Source organism: Limanda limanda, chromosome 11 (assembly GCF_963576545.1).
Source record: "Limanda limanda chromosome 11, fLimLim1.1, whole genome shotgun sequence".
NCBI classification, from domain to species: Eukaryota; Metazoa; Chordata; class Actinopteri; order Pleuronectiformes; family Pleuronectidae; genus Limanda; species Limanda limanda.
Genome location: NC_083646.1, coordinates 9,309,992 through 9,329,204, shown reverse-complemented (window position 1 = coordinate 9,329,204; position 19,213 = coordinate 9,309,992). Strand labels below are relative to the sequence as shown.

The 19,213-nt window shown below is 40.4% G+C and overlaps 5 protein-coding genes across 15 annotated transcripts; 1 reads left to right on the top strand and 4 right to left on the bottom strand.

Annotated features, from left to right (window-relative positions):
• Nucleotides 1–1,371: 1,371 nt before the first annotated feature.
• Nucleotides 1,372–3,407, bottom strand: LOC133014479 (trypsin-1). Of its 4 annotated transcripts, none has more exons than XM_061081735.1 (6): nucleotides 3,348–3,407; nucleotides 2,306–2,445; nucleotides 1,946–2,196; nucleotides 1,715–1,848; nucleotides 1,502–1,603; nucleotides 1,372–1,419 (listed from the first exon to the last, which is right to left on the bottom strand). In XM_061081735.1, the coding sequence occupies exons 1-6, from the start codon at nucleotides 3,405–3,407 to the stop codon at nucleotides 1,372–1,374; spliced, it is 735 nt and encodes a 244-aa protein (XP_060937718.1). The 4 variants fall into 4 exon arrangements, with proteins under 4 accessions (XP_060937718.1, XP_060937720.1, XP_060937717.1 ...); XM_061081737.1 differs by lacking the exon at nucleotides 3,348–3,407 and adding an exon at nucleotides 2,553–2,610 and having other exon boundaries at nucleotides 2,306–2,456; XM_061081734.1 differs by lacking the exon at nucleotides 3,348–3,407 and adding an exon at nucleotides 2,544–2,592 and having other exon boundaries at nucleotides 2,306–2,456.
• Nucleotides 3,408–5,769: 2,362 nt separating this feature from the next.
• LOC133014476 (trypsin-1-like) lies at nucleotides 5,770–7,007 on the bottom strand. Of its 3 annotated transcripts, none has more exons than XM_061081729.1 (6): nucleotides 6,950–7,007; nucleotides 6,702–6,852; nucleotides 6,341–6,591; nucleotides 6,111–6,244; nucleotides 5,900–6,001; nucleotides 5,770–5,817 (listed from the first exon to the last, which is right to left on the bottom strand). In XM_061081729.1, the coding sequence occupies exons 1-6, from the start codon at nucleotides 6,987–6,989 to the stop codon at nucleotides 5,770–5,772; spliced, it is 726 nt and encodes a 241-aa protein (XP_060937712.1). In that variant the 5' UTR covers nucleotides 6,990–7,007. The 3 variants fall into 3 exon arrangements, with proteins under 3 accessions (XP_060937712.1, XP_060937710.1, XP_060937711.1); XM_061081727.1 differs by having other exon boundaries at nucleotides 6,111–6,237; nucleotides 6,337–6,591; nucleotides 6,950–6,997; XM_061081728.1 differs by having other exon boundaries at nucleotides 6,941–6,989.
• Nucleotides 7,008–10,008: 3,001 nt separating this feature from the next.
• Nucleotides 10,009–11,232, bottom strand: LOC133014386 (trypsin-1-like). 3 transcript variants are annotated; one of them, XM_061081613.1, is made up of 6 exons: nucleotides 11,188–11,232; nucleotides 10,940–11,090; nucleotides 10,575–10,829; nucleotides 10,349–10,475; nucleotides 10,139–10,240; nucleotides 10,009–10,056 (listed from the first exon to the last, which is right to left on the bottom strand). In XM_061081613.1, exons 1-6 carry the CDS (start codon nucleotides 11,225–11,227, stop codon nucleotides 10,009–10,011), a joined length of 723 nt encoding a protein of 240 aa, XP_060937596.1. In that variant the 5' UTR covers nucleotides 11,228–11,232. The 3 variants fall into 3 exon arrangements, with proteins under 3 accessions (XP_060937596.1, XP_060937595.1, XP_060937597.1); XM_061081612.1 differs by having other exon boundaries at nucleotides 10,349–10,482; nucleotides 10,579–10,829; XM_061081614.1 differs by having other exon boundaries at nucleotides 10,349–10,482; nucleotides 10,579–10,829; nucleotides 11,179–11,227.
• A 1,806-nt stretch (nucleotides 11,233–13,038) lies between these two features.
• On the bottom strand, nucleotides 13,039–14,277 carry LOC133014389 (trypsin-1-like). Of its 2 annotated transcripts, none has more exons than XM_061081620.1 (6): nucleotides 14,220–14,277; nucleotides 13,972–14,122; nucleotides 13,612–13,862; nucleotides 13,380–13,513; nucleotides 13,169–13,270; nucleotides 13,039–13,086 (listed from the first exon to the last, which is right to left on the bottom strand). In XM_061081620.1, the coding sequence occupies exons 1-6, from the start codon at nucleotides 14,257–14,259 to the stop codon at nucleotides 13,039–13,041; spliced, it is 726 nt and encodes a 241-aa protein (XP_060937603.1). In that variant the 5' UTR covers nucleotides 14,260–14,277. The 2 variants fall into 2 exon arrangements, with proteins under 2 accessions (XP_060937603.1, XP_060937601.1); XM_061081618.1 differs by having other exon boundaries at nucleotides 13,380–13,506; nucleotides 13,608–13,862; nucleotides 14,220–14,259.
• Nucleotides 14,278–16,495: 2,218 nt separating this feature from the next.
• Nucleotides 16,496–17,736, top strand: LOC133014388 (trypsin-1). Of its 3 annotated transcripts, none has more exons than XM_061081617.1 (6): nucleotides 16,496–16,553; nucleotides 16,651–16,801; nucleotides 16,912–17,162; nucleotides 17,260–17,393; nucleotides 17,505–17,606; nucleotides 17,689–17,736. In XM_061081617.1, the coding sequence occupies exons 1-6, from the start codon at nucleotides 16,514–16,516 to the stop codon at nucleotides 17,734–17,736; spliced, it is 726 nt and encodes a 241-aa protein (XP_060937600.1). In that variant the 5' UTR covers nucleotides 16,496–16,513. The 3 variants fall into 3 exon arrangements, with proteins under 3 accessions (XP_060937600.1, XP_060937599.1, XP_060937598.1); XM_061081616.1 differs by having other exon boundaries at nucleotides 16,514–16,553; nucleotides 16,912–17,166; nucleotides 17,267–17,393; XM_061081615.1 differs by having other exon boundaries at nucleotides 16,514–16,562.
• Nucleotides 17,737–19,213: the final 1,477 nt, after the last annotated feature.

The following is a 19,213-nucleotide window of genomic DNA, read 5'->3' as shown; positions in this document are numbered from 1 at the left end:
TGACTCTGTCCTGCAATGAAATGTCAGCTGGACACTTTCTCACAGACGGGCTCTGGTATAGTGAACGGAAATATATAGGCCTCTATAAACAGTTCTTTAGTCTTATTATATATTGTGTATGTTCTTGTTGATCTGTTTATCTTTGTCACTTCCCTTCTGTGGTGTTGTTTGCTCCGTATCAATTGGCTTCACTTGATTTGAGTCTCTCTAGTTAATTGGGTTGTTTGCAAACTTCATTATGTTTGACCATTTTTCAGGTCATTCTGATGAAAATCTATAGAAAGCATAATTTAAACCACACTATAGTGTTATAAGCATTTTTGTCACATACTGAATATCTCGATGGAAAAAGCTTTAGTCTTATGATCAACATATTTATTTAGTGTTTCATTATAGACTGATGCATGAATCAAACTGTCTAAGATAGTTATGTCATGACAAAGTTTGTGACTTGAACATTTTTTTTGCAACATATAGAAGTTGTGGTGGATCCAAGATAAACATTGTTTTTACTGTATTTCCGAGGAGTCGTGAACAGTTTAAGATCTTGGTGAAAAACCGAAGCATATTTGAAAAAAGCGTTCACCATGATGTGGAGAGAAATGAAAAGAAACATTATTTGAAAGTCGATGTTTAAGACTTTATTGATTCAGTTGAATATGTGGTCCATACTTATAAACAGCGATTACGAGCAGCCCAGACACCAGAGATCTCATGTTTGACTAATGGTCGATAAAAAGCCAAAGATTGCTCCATATTTTTCATTGAGTGCTTGAAGCTACCGATTGAGCCTGGTGTTGCTGACCAATCAAAACCCTAAAAAATTGCTTATGGGGAAAAATATCCTTTTCTCTTATCGAATTAATTAAAAAATTCTCACAAAGGATATTTTGCAGAGTCTCTTTTTGAAGGATTTTGCTCAGTTCTGTGATAAAAGTACAGTTTAAAACTGTGTATGTTGTTGTTGTTTGATTCGTTGCTGTGTTTGAGTTCAGTTCTATATGTTTTTGTACAGGCTGTAATCATCCAGGCATCATGACCTTGACTCTGTCCTGCAATGTTATGCAATCCCAGTTGGACACTTTCTCACAGACCGACCCACTGGATATGGTATAGTGAATGGAAATATATAGGTCTATATATATATATATGTTATGTGAAAATGGTTTATTTTTACTACCCAAAACACTTTTTAAAAAATATTGTGCACCATGATGTGGAAAGAAATGAAAAAGAACATTATTTGAAAGTAGATGTTTAAAACTTTATTGATTCAGATGCTCAAAGGCGGCACATTGTTCACAAATATACATCAATGTTGGAGTTAGAACGATGGAAGTAAGGCAGCGGAGTACGATCACAGGATCAGATTTAATAGCTGCTCATGGTGCTCGTCAGCCAGTCGTTGAAGAGGCAGACCTGTGAATGAGGAAGAATCAGAGTTAGATCAGTTCATCAGTGTCTCACTGTGGATTAGTAATCTCTCTCTTTGGAAAGTTACCTTGGCGTAGACACCAGGATTTCCCCTCTCAGCACATCCGTAGCCCCAGGACACAACACCCTGCAGCTCACCGTTGCACACGACGGGGCCACCGGAGTCACCCTGGGAGAGAGAAAATTAAAAAACAGTTATAAGATGATTGCAATGAAAAATTAAACTGACATGCAGTCATGTAGGAAAAACATGTCTGCAGGTTTCCTTCTTGTTACACACCTGGCAAGAGTCCTTTCCTCCCTCCAGGTATCCAGCGCAGAACATGGCATCAGTGATCATGCCAGGGTAGGAGTTATCACAGTCGCTGAAAGACAGGATGGGGAGATCCAGGCACTGCAGCTTGTTACTGTCGGCTGCAGGATGGGAAACAAAGTATTAGAGAAAAGGGTTTTTAAAGTTATCCCAAACAAATCTGGACCTCAGAGCAGTTACTATGCAGATGTTACACACTGGAGCTCATTGTGTTGCCCCATCCAGAGACGATGCACATGGTGCCAGCGGGGGCACAGCTGGTGGGCAGAGCCACAGCCTTCACGTTCTGGTTGAGGGTGGCAGGCTTGCTCAGCTTGATCAGCATGATGTCGTTGTTGATGTTGTAGGAGCTGTAGTTGGGGTGGCGGATGACACGGGCGGAGCTGATGTACTGCTCGGTTCCCTCATTGACCCTGAGGTTGTGCTCGCCCATACGTACCTCCACACGGCTGCACAGGAGAGAGAGGAGGGTTTTACATGTAAATTTCATGATGCTGTTTCAAAACAATTATTCTTGCATGTAAAAATGTGCCTTCATAACATCAAGAGGTGACGTACGACTTGTAGCAGTGAGCAGCAGACACAACCCAGTTCTCGTTGACCAGGGAGCCTCCACAGAAGTGGTAGCCAGAGTTCAGAGACACCTGATGGGCCTGGGAATGAGGCGTGCACTCATACCCTCCGACGATCTTGTCGTCCTCCAAGGCAACTGAAAACACCCAAGAGATCAAATGTTAGAACTCAAGAGAATATTTCTCTTTAGAATATTTAAAACTTTAGATGGCAGCAGAAAGACACAACTCACAAGCAGCTCCGATGAGCAGAACAAAGACAAGAGACCTCATGGTTGCTGTGGGATCCTGTTGATGAGAGAACTTCACCTGGAACCTGGTTTAAATAGAAAGGAAGCTCTGCCCTTTACCTGCTGGACACACCTCCCACCATTATTCTCCACCAATCAGGGACCTGGACTGAAATTTCTGCGTGTTGGAAAAGCAAATATTGTGTAAAATGTGGGATGGTCTGTTGTGTCACATTCTATACATTAGATTGTATCATCTACAAAAGCTCTTCAGAGTCGTCCATGAAAGGAAAACATGTGTTTTAAAAAGTTGAAACAATTCTCTAAGTAATGAGAAGTTGTTTAATTCTGTGACTCTTCCTGAACTTCATACTCCAGGTGATGTTGCTGCAGAGCACTCTGTACATCTATGTTTAGCACAGTATGTTTTCAGTGACCTTTAACCTCGGCGTGTGAAGACATGGCTGCAGCTCTGCAGATGGTCCGGTTCACAACCACAGCTGCTGAATATGGATTTTACAGGAGGACCAAGCCACGTGTCGTTCAAAACTGCTGACTCCAGAGACAAAAACACCAATGCATGAAATTACACATGTACTACGCTAAAAATTATTTGTTATATGACTTCTCAATTTTGATAACCAGCAAGTCCTAAATGGCCTGATGCTTTTGACACTCATTTCTCTCATTTAATATAAATATCAAGACAAAAACAACAAAGGCCACATAACATGGATTGCACTTTTTACGAGATAGATCCAATCCCATAGAAAGTATATTCTGACATTACCTCTAAACGTTGAGTGGTCCAGACTGACACACAGCTCCTACGAGCAGCAGAGACACCAGAGCTCTCATGTTCGACTAATAGTGGATAAAAGGCCAATGATTGCTCCATACTTGCTTTTATTGAGTTTTTTTATCTAAAGCCACCGATTCAGCCAAACCCTGGTGTTGCTGACCAATCAAAACCTCTGAATAGTTGTCATCGGGGGAAATGAAACATGCACTTTTATCGTACCATTACATTTTTTTACCATAAGATAATTTGCAGAGTTTCACTGAGTCTCTTTTTGAAGGATTCTGCTCAGTTCTGTGATAAAAATACAGTTTAAAACTGTGTATGTTGTTGTAGTTTGATTAGTTTCTGTGTTTGAGTTCAGTTCTATATGTTTTTGAACAGGCTGTAATCATCCAGGCATCATGACCTTGACTTGGTCCTGCAATGTTATGCAATGCCAGTTGGACACTTTCACTGGTACTGGTATTGTGAATGAAACTATATACATGAAGGTCTATATATAAACACATATACATCATGTGAAAATAATTTTGAGGCTTTTTATTCTCCCATCATTATTAATACAACAGTGCTTTTATTATATATTGTGTATGTTCTTGTTGATCTATTAATCTTTGTAACTTCTCTGCTGTGGTGTTGTTTTCTCCGTATCAAATGGCTTCACTTAATTTGAGTCTCCCTAGTTAATGGGTTGTTTGCAAACTTCATCATGTTTGACAATGTTTCAGGTCATTCTGATGAAAATCAATAGAAAGCATAATTTAAACCACACTATAGTGTTATAAGCTTTTTGATCATATACTGTTTATCTATAATGAAAAACCTTGAGTCTTATTATCAACTTATATATTTAGTGTTTCATTCTTAACTGTTGAATGAATCAAACTGTCTAAGATAGTTATGTCATGACAAAGTTAGTGACTTGAAATTTTTTTTTGCAACATATAGTAGTTGTGGTGGATCCAAGATAAACATTGTTTTTACTGTATTTCCGACGAGTCGTGAACAGTTTAAGATCTTGGTGAAAAACCGAAGCATATTTGAAAAAAGTGTTCACCATGATGTGGAGAGAAATGAAAAGAAACCTTATTTAAAAGTCGATGTTTAAGACTTTATTGATTCAGTTGAATATGTGGTCCATACTTATACACAGCTATTACGAGCAGCCCAGACACCAGAGATCTCATGTTTGACTAATGGTCGATAAAAAGCCAAAGATTGCTCCATACTTTTTATTGAGTGCTTGAAGCCACCGATTGAGCCTGGTGTTGCTCACCGATCAAAACCCTAAAAAAATGCTTCCGGAGAAAAATAACCTTTACTCTTATCGTATTAATTAAAAAATTCTCACAAAGGATATTTTGCAAAGTTTTACTAGGACTCATTTTGAAGGATCTCGGATCTGTGATAAAAGTACAGTTTAAAACTGTGTATGTTGTTGTAGTTTGATTCGTTGCTGTGTTTGAGTTCAGTTCTATATGTTTTTGAACAGGCTGTAGTCATCGAGGCATCATGACCTTGATTTGGTCCTGCAATGTTATGCAATCCCAGTTTGACACTTTCTCACAGACCGACTCACTGGATCTGGTATAGTGAATGGAAATATATAGGTATATATATATATATATATATATTACAGCCTGTTTTTGAACAGGCTGTAATTATCCAGGCATCATGACCTTGACTTGGTCCTGCAGTGAAAGTCAAGGTCAGTTGTACACTTTCACTGGCACATTTATGGTGAATGAAATTATATGGGTATATATATATTCATACACATGTATGCATCATGTGAAAATGATTTCTGACACTTTTTATTCTCCCATCATTATTAATACAACAATGCTTTTATTATATATTGTGTATATTTTTGTTGATCTAATTATCTTTGTTACTTCTCTTCTGTGGTGTTGTTTGCTCTTCAGGTCATTCTGATGAAAGTCAATAGAAAGCATAATTTAAGCCACATTATAGTGTTATAAGCAATTGTGTGACATAGAGTTTATCTAGATGGAAAAACCTTGAGTCTTATTATCACCTTATGTATTAAGTTTTTCATTCTAAACTGTTGTATGAATCAAACTGTCTAAAAAAGTTATGTTCAGTCACAAAATTTGTGACTTGAACATTTTATTTGTCAACATACAGTAGTTGTGGTGGATCCAAGATAAACCTTGTTTTTACAGAATTTCCTTGAAGCAGTGAACAGTTTAAGATCTTGTTGAAAAATCCCAGCACATTTTAAAATTGTGTTCACCATGATGTGGAAAGAAATGAAAAGGAACATTATTTGAAAGTCAATGTTGAGGACTTTATTGATTCAGATGCTCAAAGGCGGCACATTGTTCAACAATTTACATCAATGTTGGAGTTAGAACGATGGAAGAAAGGCAGCGGAGTACAATCACAGGATCAGATTTAGTAGCTGCTCATGGTGGCCTCCAGCCAGTCGTTGAAGAGGCAGACCTGTGAATGAGGAAGAATCAGAGTTAGATCAGTTCATCAGTGTCTCACTGTGGATTAAATATCTCTCTCTGTGGAAAGTTACCTTGGCGTAGACACCAGGATTTCCCCTCTCAGCACATCCGTAGCCCCAGGACACAACACCCTGCAGCTCACCGTTGCACACGACGGGGCCACCGGAGTCACCCTGGGAGAGAGAAAATGAAAACAATTCAGGGATGATTACAATGAAAAATGCAACTGATATGCAGTCATGTAGGAAAAACATGTCAGCAGGTTTTCTTCTTGTTACGCACCTGGCAAGAGTCCTTTCCTCCCTCCAGGTATCCAGCACAGAACATGGCATCAGTGATCTGGCCAGGGTAGGAGTTATCACAGTCCCTGAAAGACAGGATGGGGAGATCCAGGCACTGCAGCTTGTTACTGTCGGCTGCAGGATGAGAAACAAAGTATTAGAGAAAAGTTTTTTAGTGTTATCCAAAACAAATCTGGACCTCAGAGCAGTTTCTATGCAGATGTTACTCACTGGAGCTCATGGTGTCTCCCCATCCAGAGACGATGCACATGGTGCCAGCGGGGGCACAGCTGGTGGGCAGAGCCACAGCCTTCACGTTCTGGTTGAGGGTGGCGGGCTTGCTCAGCTTGATCAGCATGATGTCGTTGTTGATGTTGTAGGAGCTGTAGTTGGGGTGGCGGATGACACGGGCGGAGCTGATGTACTGCTCGGTTCCCTCATTGACCCTGAGGTTGTGCTCGCCCATACGCACCTCCACACGGCTGCACAGGAGAGAGAGGAGGGTTTTACATGTCAGTTTCACGATGCTGTTTCAAAACATTGATTCTTGCATGTAAAAATGTTTTCTTCATAACATCAAGAGGTGACGTACGACTTGTAGCAGTGAGCAGCAGACACAACCCAGTTCTCGTTGACCAGGGAGCCTCCACAGAAGTGGTAGCCAGAGTTCAGAGACACCTGATGGGCCTGGGAATGAGGCGTGCACTCATACCCTCCGACGATCTTGTCGTCCTCCAAGGCAACTGAAAACACCAGAGAGACCAAAAGGTGAGAAACCAAGAGAACATTTCTTTTTACAATATATAAAAATTTACATTGAAGCAGAAAGACACAACTCACAAGCAGCTCCGATGAGCAGAACGAAGACAAGAGACCTCATGGTTGCTGTGGGATCCTGTTGATGAGAGAACTTCACCTGGAACCTGGTTTAAATAGAAAGGAAGCTCTGCCCTTTACCTGCTGGACACACCTCCCACCATTGCTCTCCACCAACCAGGGACCTGGACTGAAATTTCTGTGTGTTGGAAAAGCAAATATTGTGTAAAATGTGGGATGGTCTGTTGTGTCACACTCTATACATTAGATTGTATCATCTACAAAACCTTTTCAGAGTCGTCCATGAAAGGAAAACACGTGTTTTAAACAGTTGAAACAATTCTCTAAGTAATGAGAAGTTGTTAAATTCTGTGACTCTTCCTGAACTTCATACTCCAGGTGATGTTGCTGCAGAGCACTCTGTACATCTATGTTTAGCACAGTATGTTTTTAGTGACCTTTAACCTCGGCATGTAAAGACATGGCTGCAGCTCTGCAGATGGTCCGGTTCACAACCACAGCTGCTGAATATGGATTTTACAGGAGGACCAAGCCACGTGTCGTTCAAAACTGCTGACTCCAGAGACAAAAACACCAATGCATGAAATTACACATGTACTACACTACAAATTATTTGTTATATGACTTCTCAATTTTGATAACCAGCAAGTCCTAAATGGCCTGATGCTTTTGAGACTAATTTCTCTCATTTAATATAAATATCAAGACAAAAACAACAAAGGCCACATAACATGGATTGCACTTTTTACGAGATAGAACCAATCCCATAGAAAGTATATTCTGACATTACCTCTAAACATTGAGTGGTCCAGACTGACACACAGCTCCTACGAGCAGCAGAGACACCAGAGCTCTCATGTTCGACTAATAGTGGATAAAAGGACAATGATTGCTCTATACTTGCTTTTATTGAGTTTTTTATCTAAAAACACCGATTCAGCCAAACCCTGGTGTTGCTGACCAATCAAAACCTCTGAATAGTTGTCATCAGGGGAAATGAAACATTCACTCTTATCGTACCATTACATTTTTTTACCATAAGATAATTTGCAGAGTTTCACTTAGTCTCTTTTTGAAGGATTCTGCTCAGTTCTGTGATAAAAATACAGTTTAAAACTGTGTATGTTGTTGTAGTTTGATTAGTTTCTGTGTTTGAGTTCAGTTCTATATGTTTTTGAACAGGCTGTAATCATCCAGGCATCATGACCTTGACTTGGTCCTCCAATGTTATGCAATGCCTGTTGGACACTTTCACTGGTACCGGTATTGTGAATGAAACTATATACATGAAGGTCTATATATAAACACATATACATCATGTGAAAATAATTTTGAGGCTTTTTATTCTCCCATCATTATTAATACAACAGTGCTTTTATTATATATTGTGTATGTTCTTGTTGATCTATTAATCTTTGTAACTTCTCTGCTGTGGTGTTGTTTTCTCCGTATCAATTGGCTTCACTTGATTTGAGTCTCTCTAGTTAATGGGTTGTTTGCAAACTTCATCATGTTTGACAATGTTTCAGGTCATTCTAATGAAAATCAATAGAAAGCATAATTTAAACCATACTATAGTGTTATAAGCTTTTTGATCATATACTGTTTATCTATAATGAAAAACCTTGAGTCTTATTATCAACTTATATATTTAGTGTTTCATTCTTAACTGTTGAATGAATCAAACTGTCTAAGATAGTTATGTCATGACAAAGTTAGTGACTTGAACATTTTTTTTGCAACATATAGTAGTTGTGGTGGATCCAAGATAAACATTGTTTTTACTGTATTTCCGAGGAGTCGTGAACAGTTTAAGATCTTGGTGAAAAACCGAAGCATATTTGAAAAAAGTGTTCACCATGATGTGGAGAGAAATGAAAAGAAACATTATTTGAAAATCAATGTTGAAGACTTTATTGATTCAGATGAATATGTGGTCCATACTTATTCACATACAGCTATTACGAGCAGCCCAGACACCAGAGATCTCATGTTTGACTAATGGTCGATAAAAAGCCAAAGATTGCTTCATACTTTTTATTGAGTGCTTGAAGCCACCGATTGAGCCTGGTGTTGCTGACCGATCAAAACCCTAAAAAAATGCTTCCGGAGAAAAATAACCTTTACTCTTATCGTATTAATTAAAAAATTCTCACAAAGGATATTTTGCAAAGTTTTACTAGGACTCTTTTTGAAGGATCTCGGATCTGTGATAAAAGTACAGTTTAAAACTGTGTATGTTGTTGTAGTTTGATTTGTTGCTGTGTTTGAGTTCAGTTCTATATGTTTTTGAACAGGCTGTAGTCATCCAGGCATCATGACCTTGATTTGGTACTGCAATGAAAGTCAAGGTCAGTTGTACACTTTCACTGGCACATGTATGGTGAATGAAACTATATAGGTCTATATATATTCATACACATGTATGCATCATGTGAAAATGATTTCTGACACTTTTTATTCTCCCATCATTATTAATACAACAGTGCTTTTATTATATATTGTGTATATTTTTGTTGATCTAATTATCTTTGTATCTTCTCTTCTGTGGTGTTGTTTGCTCTTCAGGTCATTCTGATGAAAATCAATAGAAAGCATAATTTAGGCCACATTATAGTGTTATAAGCAATTGTGTGACATAGAGTTTATCTAGATGGAAAAACATTGAGTCTTATTATCACCTTATGTATTAAGTGTTTCATTTTAAACTGTTGTATGAATCAAACTGTCTAAAAAAGTTATGTTCAGTCACAAAATTTGTGACTTGAACATTTTATTTGTCAACATACAGTAGTTGTGGTGGATCCAAGATAAACCTTGTTTTTTGCAGAATTTCCTTGAAGCCGTGAACAGTTTAGGATCTTGTTGAAAAATCCCAGCACATTTTAAAATTGTGTTCACCATGATGTGGAAAGAAATGAAAAGGAACATTATTTGAAAGTCAATTTTGAGGACTTTATTGATTCAGATGCTCAAAGGCGGCACATTGTTCAACAATTTACATCAATGTTGGAGTTAGAACGATGGAAGAAAGGCAGCGGAGTACGATCAAAGGATCAGATTTAATATCTGCTCATGGTGGCCTCCAGCCAGTCGTTGAAGAGGCAGACCTGTGAATGAGGAAGAATCAGAGTTAGATCACTTCATCAGTGTCTCACTGTGGATTAAATATCTCTCTCTGTGGAAAGTTACCTTAGCGTAGACACCAGGATTTCCCCTCTCAGCACATCCGTAGCCCCAGGACACAACACCCTGCAGCTCACCGTTGCACACGACGGGGCCACCGGAGTCACCCTGGGAGAGAGAAAATTAAAACAATTCAGGGATGATTTCAATGAAAATGCAACTGACATGCAGTGATGTAGGAAAAACATGTCTGCAGATTTCTTTCGTGTTGCACACCTGGCAAGAGTCCTTTCCTCCCTCCAGGTATCCAGCACAGAACATGGCATCGGTGATCTGGCCAGGGTAGGAGTTATCACAGTCCCTGAAAGAGAGGATGGGGAGATCCAGGCACTGCAGCTTGTTACTGTCGGCTGCAGGATGGGAAACAAAGTATTAGAGAAAAGTTTTTTAATGTTATCCCAAACAAATCTGGACCTCAGAGCAGTTTCTATGCAATTGTTACTCACTGGAGCTCATTGTGTTGCCCCATCCAGAGACGATGCACATGGTGCCAGCGGGGGCACAGCTGGTGGGCAGAGCCACAGCCTTCACGTTCTGGTTGAGGGTGGCGGGCTTGCTCAGCTTGATCAGCATGATGTCGTTGTTGATGTTGTAGGAGCTGTAGTTGGGGTGGCGGATGACACGGGCGGAGCTGATGTACTGCTCGGTTCCCTCATTGACCCTGAGGTTGTGCTCGCCCATACGCACCTCCACACGGCTGCACAGGAGAGAGAGGAGGGTTTTACATGTCAGTTTCACGATGCTGTTTCAAAACATTGATTCTTGCATGTAAAAATGTTTTCTTCATAACATCAAGAGGTGACGTACGACTTGTAGCAGTGAGCAGCAGACACAACCCAGTTCTCGTTGACCAGGGAGCCTCCACAGAAGTGGTAGCCAGAGTTCAGAGACACCTGATGGGCCTGGGAATGAGGTGTGCACTCATACCCTCCGACGATCTTGTCGTCCTCCAAGGCAACTGAAAACACCAGAGAGACCAAAAGGTGAGAAACCAAGAGAATATTTCTCTTCAGAATACTTAAAACTTTAAATGGAAGCAGAAAGACACAACTCACAAGCAGCTCCGATGAGCAGAACGAAGACAAGAGACCTCATGGTTGCTGTGGGATCCTGATGATGAGAGAACTTCACCTGGAACCTGGTTTAAATAGAAAGTAGCTCTGCCCTTTACCTGCTGGACGCACCTCCAACCATTACTCTCCACCAATCAGGGTCCTGGAGTGAAATGTCTGCGTGTTGAAAAAGCAAATATTGTGTTAAGTGTGGGATGGTCTGTTGTGTCACACTCTATACATTTGATTGTATCAACTACAAAACCTTTTCAGAGTCGTCCATGAAAGGAAAACATGTGTTTTAAAAAGTTGAAACAATTCTCTAAGTAATGAAAAGTTGTTTAATTCTTTGACTCTTCCTGAACTTCATACTCCAGGTGATGTTGCTGCAGAGCACTCTGTACATCTATGTTTAGCACAGTATGTTTTCAGTGACCTTTAACCTCGGCATGTAAAGACATGGCTGCAGCTCTGCAGATGGTCCGGTTCACAACCACAGCTGCTGAATATGGATTTTACAGGAGGACCGAGCCACGTGTCGTTCAAAACTGCTGACTCCAGAGACAAAAAACACCAATGCATGAAATTACACATGTGCTAGGCTAGAAATGATTTGTTATAGGACTTCTTTGATCCCCAGCAAGTCCTAAATAGCCTGATGCTGTTGAGACTCATTTCTCTCATGTATACAAATATCAAGACAAAAACAACATAGGCCACATAACACGGATTACACTTGTTACGAGATAGAACCTATTCCATAGAAAGTATATTCTGACGTTACCGCTAAACGTTGAGTGGTCCAGACTGACACACAGCTCCTACGAGCAGAACAGACACCAGAGCTCTCATGTTTGACTAATGGTGGATAAAAGACCAAAGATTGCTCCATACTTGCTTTTAATGTGGTGCTTTATCTAAAGCCACCTATTGAGCCCCGTTGTTGCCAAACAATCTAAACCTTCGAAAAGTGCTCATTGGGAAAACAAAACGTTCACTCTTATCGTTCCAATTCCCATATTCTACCAAAGTATATTTTGCAGTTTAACAGAGTCTCCCTTTGAAGGATTCTGCTCAGTTCTGAGTTAAAATTACATTGTGAATGAAACTATATAGGTCTATAGATATTCATACACATGTATACAATGTGAAAATGATTTCTGACTCTTTTTATTCTACCATCATTATTAATACAACAGTGCTTTTATTATGTATTGTGCATGTTCTTGTTAATCTATTCATCTTTGTAACTTCTCTTCTGTGGTGTTGTTTGCTGTTTATCAATTGGCCTGACTTGATTTGAGTCTCTCTAGTTAATGAGTTGTTTGCAAACTTCATAATGTTCGACAATGTTTCAGGTCATTCTGATGAAAATCAATAGAAAAGCATAATTTAAACCACACTATAGTGTTATAAGCAATTGTGTGACATAACGTTTATCTAGATGAAAAAACCTTGAGTCTTATTATCACCTTATGTATTAAGTGTTTCATTCTAAACTGTTACTTGAATCAAACTGTCTAAGAGAGTTATGTTCAAGTCACAAAGTTTGTGATTTGAACATTTTATTTGTCAACATACAGTAGTTGTGGTGGATTCAAGATTAATATTGTTTTTACCGAATTTTTCTTGATGTCGTGAACAGTTTAAGATATTGTTGAAAAATCCCAGTACATTTTAAAATATTGTGCACCATGATGTGGAAAGAAAAGAAAAGGAACATTATTTGAAAGTCGATGTTTAGGACTTTATTGATTCATATGCTCAAAGGCTGCACATTGTTCACAAATATACATCAATGTTGGAGTTAGAACGATGGAAGAAAGGCAGTGGAGTACAATCACAGGATCAGATTTAATAGCTGCTCATGGTGCTCGTCAGCCAGTCGTTGAAGAGGCAGACCTGTGAATGAGGAAGAATCAGAGTTAGATCAGTTCATCAGTGTCTCACTGTGGATTAAATATCTCTTTCTTTGGAAAGTTACCTTGGCGTAGACACCAGGATTTCCCCTCTCAGCACATCCGTAGCCCCAGGACACAACACCCTGCAGCTCACCGTTGCACACGACGGGGCCACCGGAGTCACCCTGGGAGATAGAAAATTAAAACAATTCAGGGATGATTTCAATGAAAAATGCAACTGACATGCACTGATGTAGAAAAAACATGTCTGCAGGTTCCCTTCTTGTTACACACCTGGCAAGAGTCCTTTCCTCCCTCCAGGTATCCAGCGCAGAACATGGCATCGGTGATCATGCCAGGGTAGGAGTTATCACAGTCCCTGAAAGACAGGATGGGGAGATCCAGGCACTGCAGCTTGTTACTGTCGGCTGCAGGATGGGAAACAAAGTATTAGAGAAAAGGTTTTTTAAAAGTTGTCTCATACAAATCTGGACCTCAGAGCAGTTAAAATGCAGATGTTACTCACTGGAGCTCATGGTGTCTCCCCATCCAGAGACGATGCACATGGTGCCAGCGGGGGCACAGCTGGTGGGCAGAGCCACAGCCTTCACGTTCTGGTTGAGGGTGGCAGGCTTGCTCAGCTTGATCAGCATGATGTCGTTGTTGATGTTGTAGGAGCTGTAGTTGGGGTGGCGGATGACACGGGCGGAGCTGATGAACTGCTCGGTTCCCTCATTGACCCTGAGGTTGTGCTCGCCCATACGCACCTCCACACGGCTGCACAGGAGAGAGAGGAGGGTTTTACATGTAAATTTCATGATGCTGTTAAAAAACATTGATTCCTGCATGTAAAAATGTGTCTTCATAGCATCAAGAGGTGACGTACGACTTGTAGCAGTGAGCAGCAGACACAACCCAGTTCTCGTTGACCAGGGAGCCTCCACAGAAGTGGTAGCCAGAGTTCAGAGACACCTGATGGGCCTGGGAATGAGGTGTGCACTCATACCCTCCGACGATCTTGTCGTCCTCCAAGGCAACTGAAAACACCAGAGAGAACAAAAGGTCAGAAACCAAGAGAACATTTCTTTTCAGAATATTTTAAACTTTACATTGAAGCAGAAAGACACAACTCACAAGCAGCTCCGATGAGCAGAACAAAGACAAGAGACCTCATGGTTGCTGTGGGATCCTGTTGATGAGAGAACTTCACCTGGAACCTGGTTTAAATAGAAAGGAAGCTCTGCCCTTTACCTGCTGGACACACCTCCAACCAATACTCGCCACCAATCAGGGTCCTGGAGTGAAATTTCTGCGTGTTGGAAAAGCAAATATTGCATAAAATGTGGGATGGTCTGTTGTGTCACACTCTATACATTAGATTGTATCTTGTACAAAAGCTTTTCAGAGTCGTCCATGAAAGGAAAACATGTGTATTATGTGATTTTAAATAATTCTCTAAGTAATGAAAAGTTGTTCAATTCTGTGACTCTTCCTGAACTTCATACTCCAGGTGATGTTGCTGCAGAGCACTCTGTACATCTATGTTTAGCACAGTATGTATTCAGTGACCTTTAACCTCGGCATGTGAAGACATGGCTGCAGCTCTGCAGATGGTCCGGTTCACAACCACAGCTGCTGAATATGGATTTTACAGGAGGACCAAGCCAGTGTCGTTCAAATCTGCTGACGCCAGAGTCAAAAAACACCAATGCATGAAATTACACAGGTACTACGCTAGAAATGATTTGTTATAGGACTTCTATAACAAGCAAGTCTGAAATTACCTGATGCTTTGCGTCTCATTTCTCTCATGTAATATAAATATCAAAGACAAAAACAACAAAGACCACATAAGACGGATTAGACTTGTTACAAGACAGAACCTATCCCATAGAAAGTATATTGTGACATAACGACTAAACGTTGAGTGGTCCAGCTCCTACGAGCAGCACAGACACCAGAGCACTCATGTTTGACCAATCAAAACCTTTGAATAGTGCTCATCGGGAAAACGAAACGTTCACTCTTATCGTACCATTAACATTTTTTTTACTGTGTCTCTTTTTGAAGTATTATGCTCAGTTCTGTGATAAAAATACAGTATAAAACCGTGTAGATGTTGTAATTTGATTCGTTGCTGTGTTTGAGTTCAGTTCTATATGTTTTTGTACAGGCTGTAATCATCAAGGCATCATGACCATGACTTGGTCCTGCAATGAAAGTCAATGTCAGTAGGATACTTTCACTGGCTCTGGTATTATGAATGTTTTTGTTGATCTATTAACTTTGTAACTTCTCTTATGTGGTGTTGTTTGCTCTGTATCAATTGGCTTCACTTGATTTGAGTCTCTCTAGTTAATGGGTTGTTTGAAAAATTCATTATGTTTGACAATGTTTCAGGTCATACTGGTGAAAATCAATACAAAGCATAATTTAAACCACAGTATAGTGTTATAAGCATTTGTGTAACATACTGTTTATCTAGATGGAAAAACCTTGAGTCTTATTATCAACATATTTATTTAGTGTTTCATTCTAAACTGTTACTTGAATCAAACTGTCTAAGATAGTTATGTCATGACAAAGTTTGAAACTTGAACATTTTATTTGTCATCATACAGTAGTTGTGGTGGATCCATGATACATGTAGTTTTTACTGTATTTCCGAGGAGTCGTGAACAGTTAAAGGTCTTTGTGAAAAATCCCAGCATATTTTAAAATAGTGTTAACCATGATGTGGAAAGAAATGAAAAGGAACATTATTTGAAAGTCGATGTTTAAGACTTCATTGATTCAGATGAATATGTGGTCCATACTTATACACAGCTATTACGATCTGCACTGACACCAGAACTCTCATGTTCGACTAATGGTCGATAAAAAGCCAAAGATTGCTCCATACTTTTTATTGAATGCTTAAAGTCACCGTTTAAGCCTGGTGTTGATGACCTTTGTTGTTTTTGTCTTAGTTATTTATATTACATGACAGAAAAGGTTCTCAAGGGCATCAGGCCATATAGGACTTGCTGGTTATCTAAACTGAGAAGTACTACAAGAGATCAATTTCACGTAGTACATCTGTAATTTCATTCATTGATGTTTATGTCTCTCTAGTAGGCATTTTTGAACAACACATGGCTTGGTCCTCCTGTATAATCCACATTATGCATCTGTGGTTGTAAACCGGTCATTTGCAGAGCTGCAGCCATCACTTCACGGTTAAAGATTACTAACTACATAATGTGCTATATATAGATGTACGGAGTGTAGAGAGTACACAATGCAACACACAGAATTATCAGTCCAGGACCCTGATTGGTGGAGAGTAATGGTTGGAGGTGTGTCCAGCAGGTAAAGGGCAGAGCTTCATTTCTATTTAAACCAGGTTCCAGGTGAAGTTCTCTCATCAACAGGATCCCACAGCAACCATGAGGTCTCTTGTCTTCGTTCTGCTCATCGGAGCTGCTTGTGAGTTGTGTCTTTCTGCTTCCATGTAAAGTTTTATATATTCTAAAAAGAAATATTCTCTTGGTTTCTGACCTTTTGTTTTCTTGGGTGTTTTCAGTTGCCTTGGAGGACGACAAGATCGTTGGAGGGTATGAGTGCACACCTCATTCCCAGGCCCATCAGGTGTCTCTGAACTCTGGCTACCACTTCTGTGGAGGCTCCCTGGTCAACGAGAACTGGGTTGTGTCTGCTGCTCACTGCTACAAGTCGTACGTCACCTCTTGATGCTATGAAGACAAATTTTGACATGCAGGAATCAATGTTTTGAAACAGCATCATGAAATTTACATGTAAAACCTCCTCTCTCTCTCCTGTGCAGCCGTGTGGAGGTGCGTATGGGCGAGCACAACCTCAGGGTCAATGAGGGAACCGAGCAGTTCATCAGCTCCGCCCGTGTCATCCGCCACCCCAACTACAGCTCCTACAACATCAACAACGACATCATGCTGATCAAGCTGAGCAAGCCTGCCACCCTCAACCAGAACGTGAAGGCTGTGGCTCTGCCCACCAGCTGTGCCCCCGCTGGCACCATGTGCACCGTCTCTGGATGGGGCAACACCATGAGCTCCAGTGAGTAGCTTCTGCATTTTAATTGCCTTGAGGTCCAGATTTGTATGAGATAACTTTAATAACCCTTTTCTCTAATACTTTGTTTCCCATCCTGCAGCCGACAGTAACAAGCTGCAGTGCCTGGATCTCCCCATCCTGTCTTTCAGGGACTGTGATAACTCCTACCCTGGCATGATCACCGATGCCATGTTCTGCGCTGGATTCCTGGAGGGAGGAAAGGACTCTTGCCAGGTGTGTAACAAGAAGGAAACCTGCAGACATGTTTTTCCTACATCAGTGCATGTTAGTTGCATTGTTCATTGAAATCATCTTATAACTCTTTTTTAATTTTCTCTCTCCCAGGGTGACTCCGGTGGCCCCGTCGTGTGCAACGGTGAGCTGCAGGGTGTTGTGTCCTGGGGCTACGGATGTGCTGAGAGGGGAAATCCTGGTGTCTACGCCAAGGTAACTTTCCAAAGAGAGAGATATTGAATCCACAGTGAGACACTGATGAACTGATCTAACTCTGATTCTTCCTCATTCACAGGTCTGCCTCTTCAACGACTGGCTGACGAGCACCATGAGCAGTTATTAAATCTGATCCTGTGATCATACTCCGCTGCCTTTCTTCCATCGTTCTAACTCCAACATTGATGTATATGTTTGAACAATATGCTGTCTTTGAACATGTGAATCAATAAAGTCCTAAACATCGACCTTCAAATAATGTTCCTTTTCATTTCATTCCACATCATGGTGCACAATATTTTAAAAAAAGTGTTTTGGATAGTTAAATGAATCATTTTCACATAATATATATACAGTCCCTGACAAAAGTCTTGTCACTTATCCATTTTGTAGAAACAACAGCCTATAACCTGACTTCTAATTTATCCATTGGTTTTGGAAATGGCTCAAATGAAAGCTTAAACCCTCCCAAATTATGTTTAATATACTAAAATAAATTTGCTTCACTGAAGAAAGATTGATTATTTAATGAACACAGAAAGGTCAGATTTTGGCAAGACAAAAGTTTTGTCGCCTACAGAGAGTAATGTGAAAATTTAACAAATAATTTACTTCAAATACTAAAATATGTTGCATAACATCAGTGAAATAAGTAGTGGTGCTGTGAGATCGATATTTAATATCTTGTATGACTTCCATGAGCTTGAAGGACTGCATCCATGCGGTTCGACAATGATTCATACAATTTATTGAAGTCATCAGGAATAGCAAAGAAAGCAGTCTTACATGCCTCCAAGAGTTCATCAAGATTCTTTGGTTTCGTCTTCCATGCTTCCTCTTTCATTCTACCCCAGACATGCTCAATGATGTTCATGTCTGGTGACTGGGCCGGCCAGTCCTGGAGCACTTGATCTTCTTTGCCTTGAGGAACTTTGATGTAGAGATGGAAGTATGAGATGGAGCACCATCCTGCTGCAAAATTTGACCACTTGTATGGTTGGGAATGTAAGAGGTAGCTACTACTTCTTGATATTTTAGGCTATTGATATTGCCTTCCACCCTGCAAATCTCTCGCACACCCCTATACTGGATGTAACCCCAGACCATGATTTTTCCACCACCAAACTTAACTGTTTTCTGGGTGAATCTCGGATCCATGCGGGCTCCAGTAGGTCTCCTGCAATATTTGCGGCGGCTGTGATGTAATTCAACTGGAGATTCATCTGAGAAATCCACCTTCTGCCACTTTTCCAGCGTCCATCCTTTTAACAGGCTGTGGGCCACACGTTTTTTTAATTGCCTTTTGTTTCATGCTGGTTTCTGGGCACTGATTCGACCATGAAGGCCATTTCGAGACAGAATTCTACAAACTGTCCTGGTTGACACGGGGACTTGAGGTGACCAGGCCTGGTGGAGCTCTGCTGCAGTGGAAAAGGGGCTGTCCTTGGATTTCCGAGCAGTTGTCTTGCGGGGTCTGCCGGACCTGGGCTTGTCAAAAACATCTCCAGTCTCTTCAAATCTTGTTCTTATTCCGTATACTTGATGCTGAGAAACATTGAAGGTGTCAGCCACCTCAGCAGTGGATCTGATCTTCAGCCTCTTGA

What these genes read in the sequence shown, in the direction of transcription:
- LOC133014389 (XM_061081620.1), bottom strand. Translation starts at nt 14,259, where the DNA reads ATGAGGTCTCTTGTCTTTGTTCTGCTCATCGGAGCTGCTT. An exon ending in GCTGCTCACTGCTACAAGTC is followed by an intron (nt 13,863 to 13,971) that starts GTACGTCACCTC and finishes TCTCCTGTGCAG; the next exon opens with CCGTGTGGAGGTGCGTATGG. An exon ending in GAGGAAAGGACTCTTGCCAG is followed by an intron (nt 13,271 to 13,379) that starts GTGTGTAACAAG and finishes TCTATCTCCCAG; the next exon opens with GGTGACTCCGGTGGCCCCGT.
- LOC133014386 (XM_061081614.1), bottom strand. Translation starts at nt 11,227, where the DNA reads ATGAGGTCTCTTGTCTTCGTTCTGCTCATCGGAGCTGCTTGTGAGTTG. An exon ending in GCTGCTCACTGCTACAAGTC is followed by an intron (nt 10,830 to 10,939) that starts GTACGTCACCTC and finishes TCTCCTGTGCAG; the next exon opens with CCGTGTGGAGGTGCGTATGG. An exon ending in GGGCAACACAATGAGCTCCA is followed by an intron (nt 10,483 to 10,578) that starts GTGAGTAACAAT and finishes CCCATCCTGCAG; the next exon opens with CCGACAGTAACAAGCTGCAG.
- LOC133014479 (XM_061081735.1), bottom strand. Translation starts at nt 3,407, where the DNA reads ATGAGAGCTCTGGTGTCTCTGCTGCTCGTAGGAGCTGTGTGTCAGTCT. An exon ending in GCTGCTCACTGCTACAAGTC is followed by an intron (nt 2,197 to 2,305) that starts GTACGTCACCTC and finishes TCTCCTGTGCAG; the next exon opens with CCGTGTGGAGGTACGTATGG. An exon ending in GAGGAAAGGACTCTTGCCAG is followed by an intron (nt 1,604 to 1,714) that starts GTGTGTAACAAG and finishes TCTCTCTCCCAG; the next exon opens with GGTGACTCCGGTGGCCCCGT.
- LOC133014388 (XM_061081615.1), top strand. Translation starts at nt 16,514, where the DNA reads ATGAGGTCTCTTGTCTTCGTTCTGCTCATCGGAGCTGCTTGTGAGTTG. An exon ending in GAGGAAAGGACTCTTGCCAG is followed by an intron (nt 17,394 to 17,504) that starts GTGTGTAACAAG and finishes TCTCTCTCCCAG; the next exon opens with GGTGACTCCGGTGGCCCCGT. An exon ending in ATCCTGGTGTCTACGCCAAG is followed by an intron (nt 17,607 to 17,688) that starts GTAACTTTCCAA and finishes CCTCATTCACAG; the next exon opens with GTCTGCCTCTTCAACGACTG.
- LOC133014476 (XM_061081728.1), bottom strand. Translation starts at nt 6,989, where the DNA reads ATGAGGTCTCTTGTCTTCGTTCTGCTCATCGGAGCTGCTTGTGAGTTG. An exon ending in GGGAGACACCATGAGCTCCA is followed by an intron (nt 6,245 to 6,340) that starts GTGAGTAACATC and finishes CTCATCCTGCAG; the next exon opens with CCGACAGTAACAAGCTGCAG. An exon ending in GAGGAAAGGACTCTTGCCAG is followed by an intron (nt 6,002 to 6,110) that starts GTGCGTAACAAG and finishes TCTCTCTCCCAG; the next exon opens with GGTGACTCCGGTGGCCCCGT.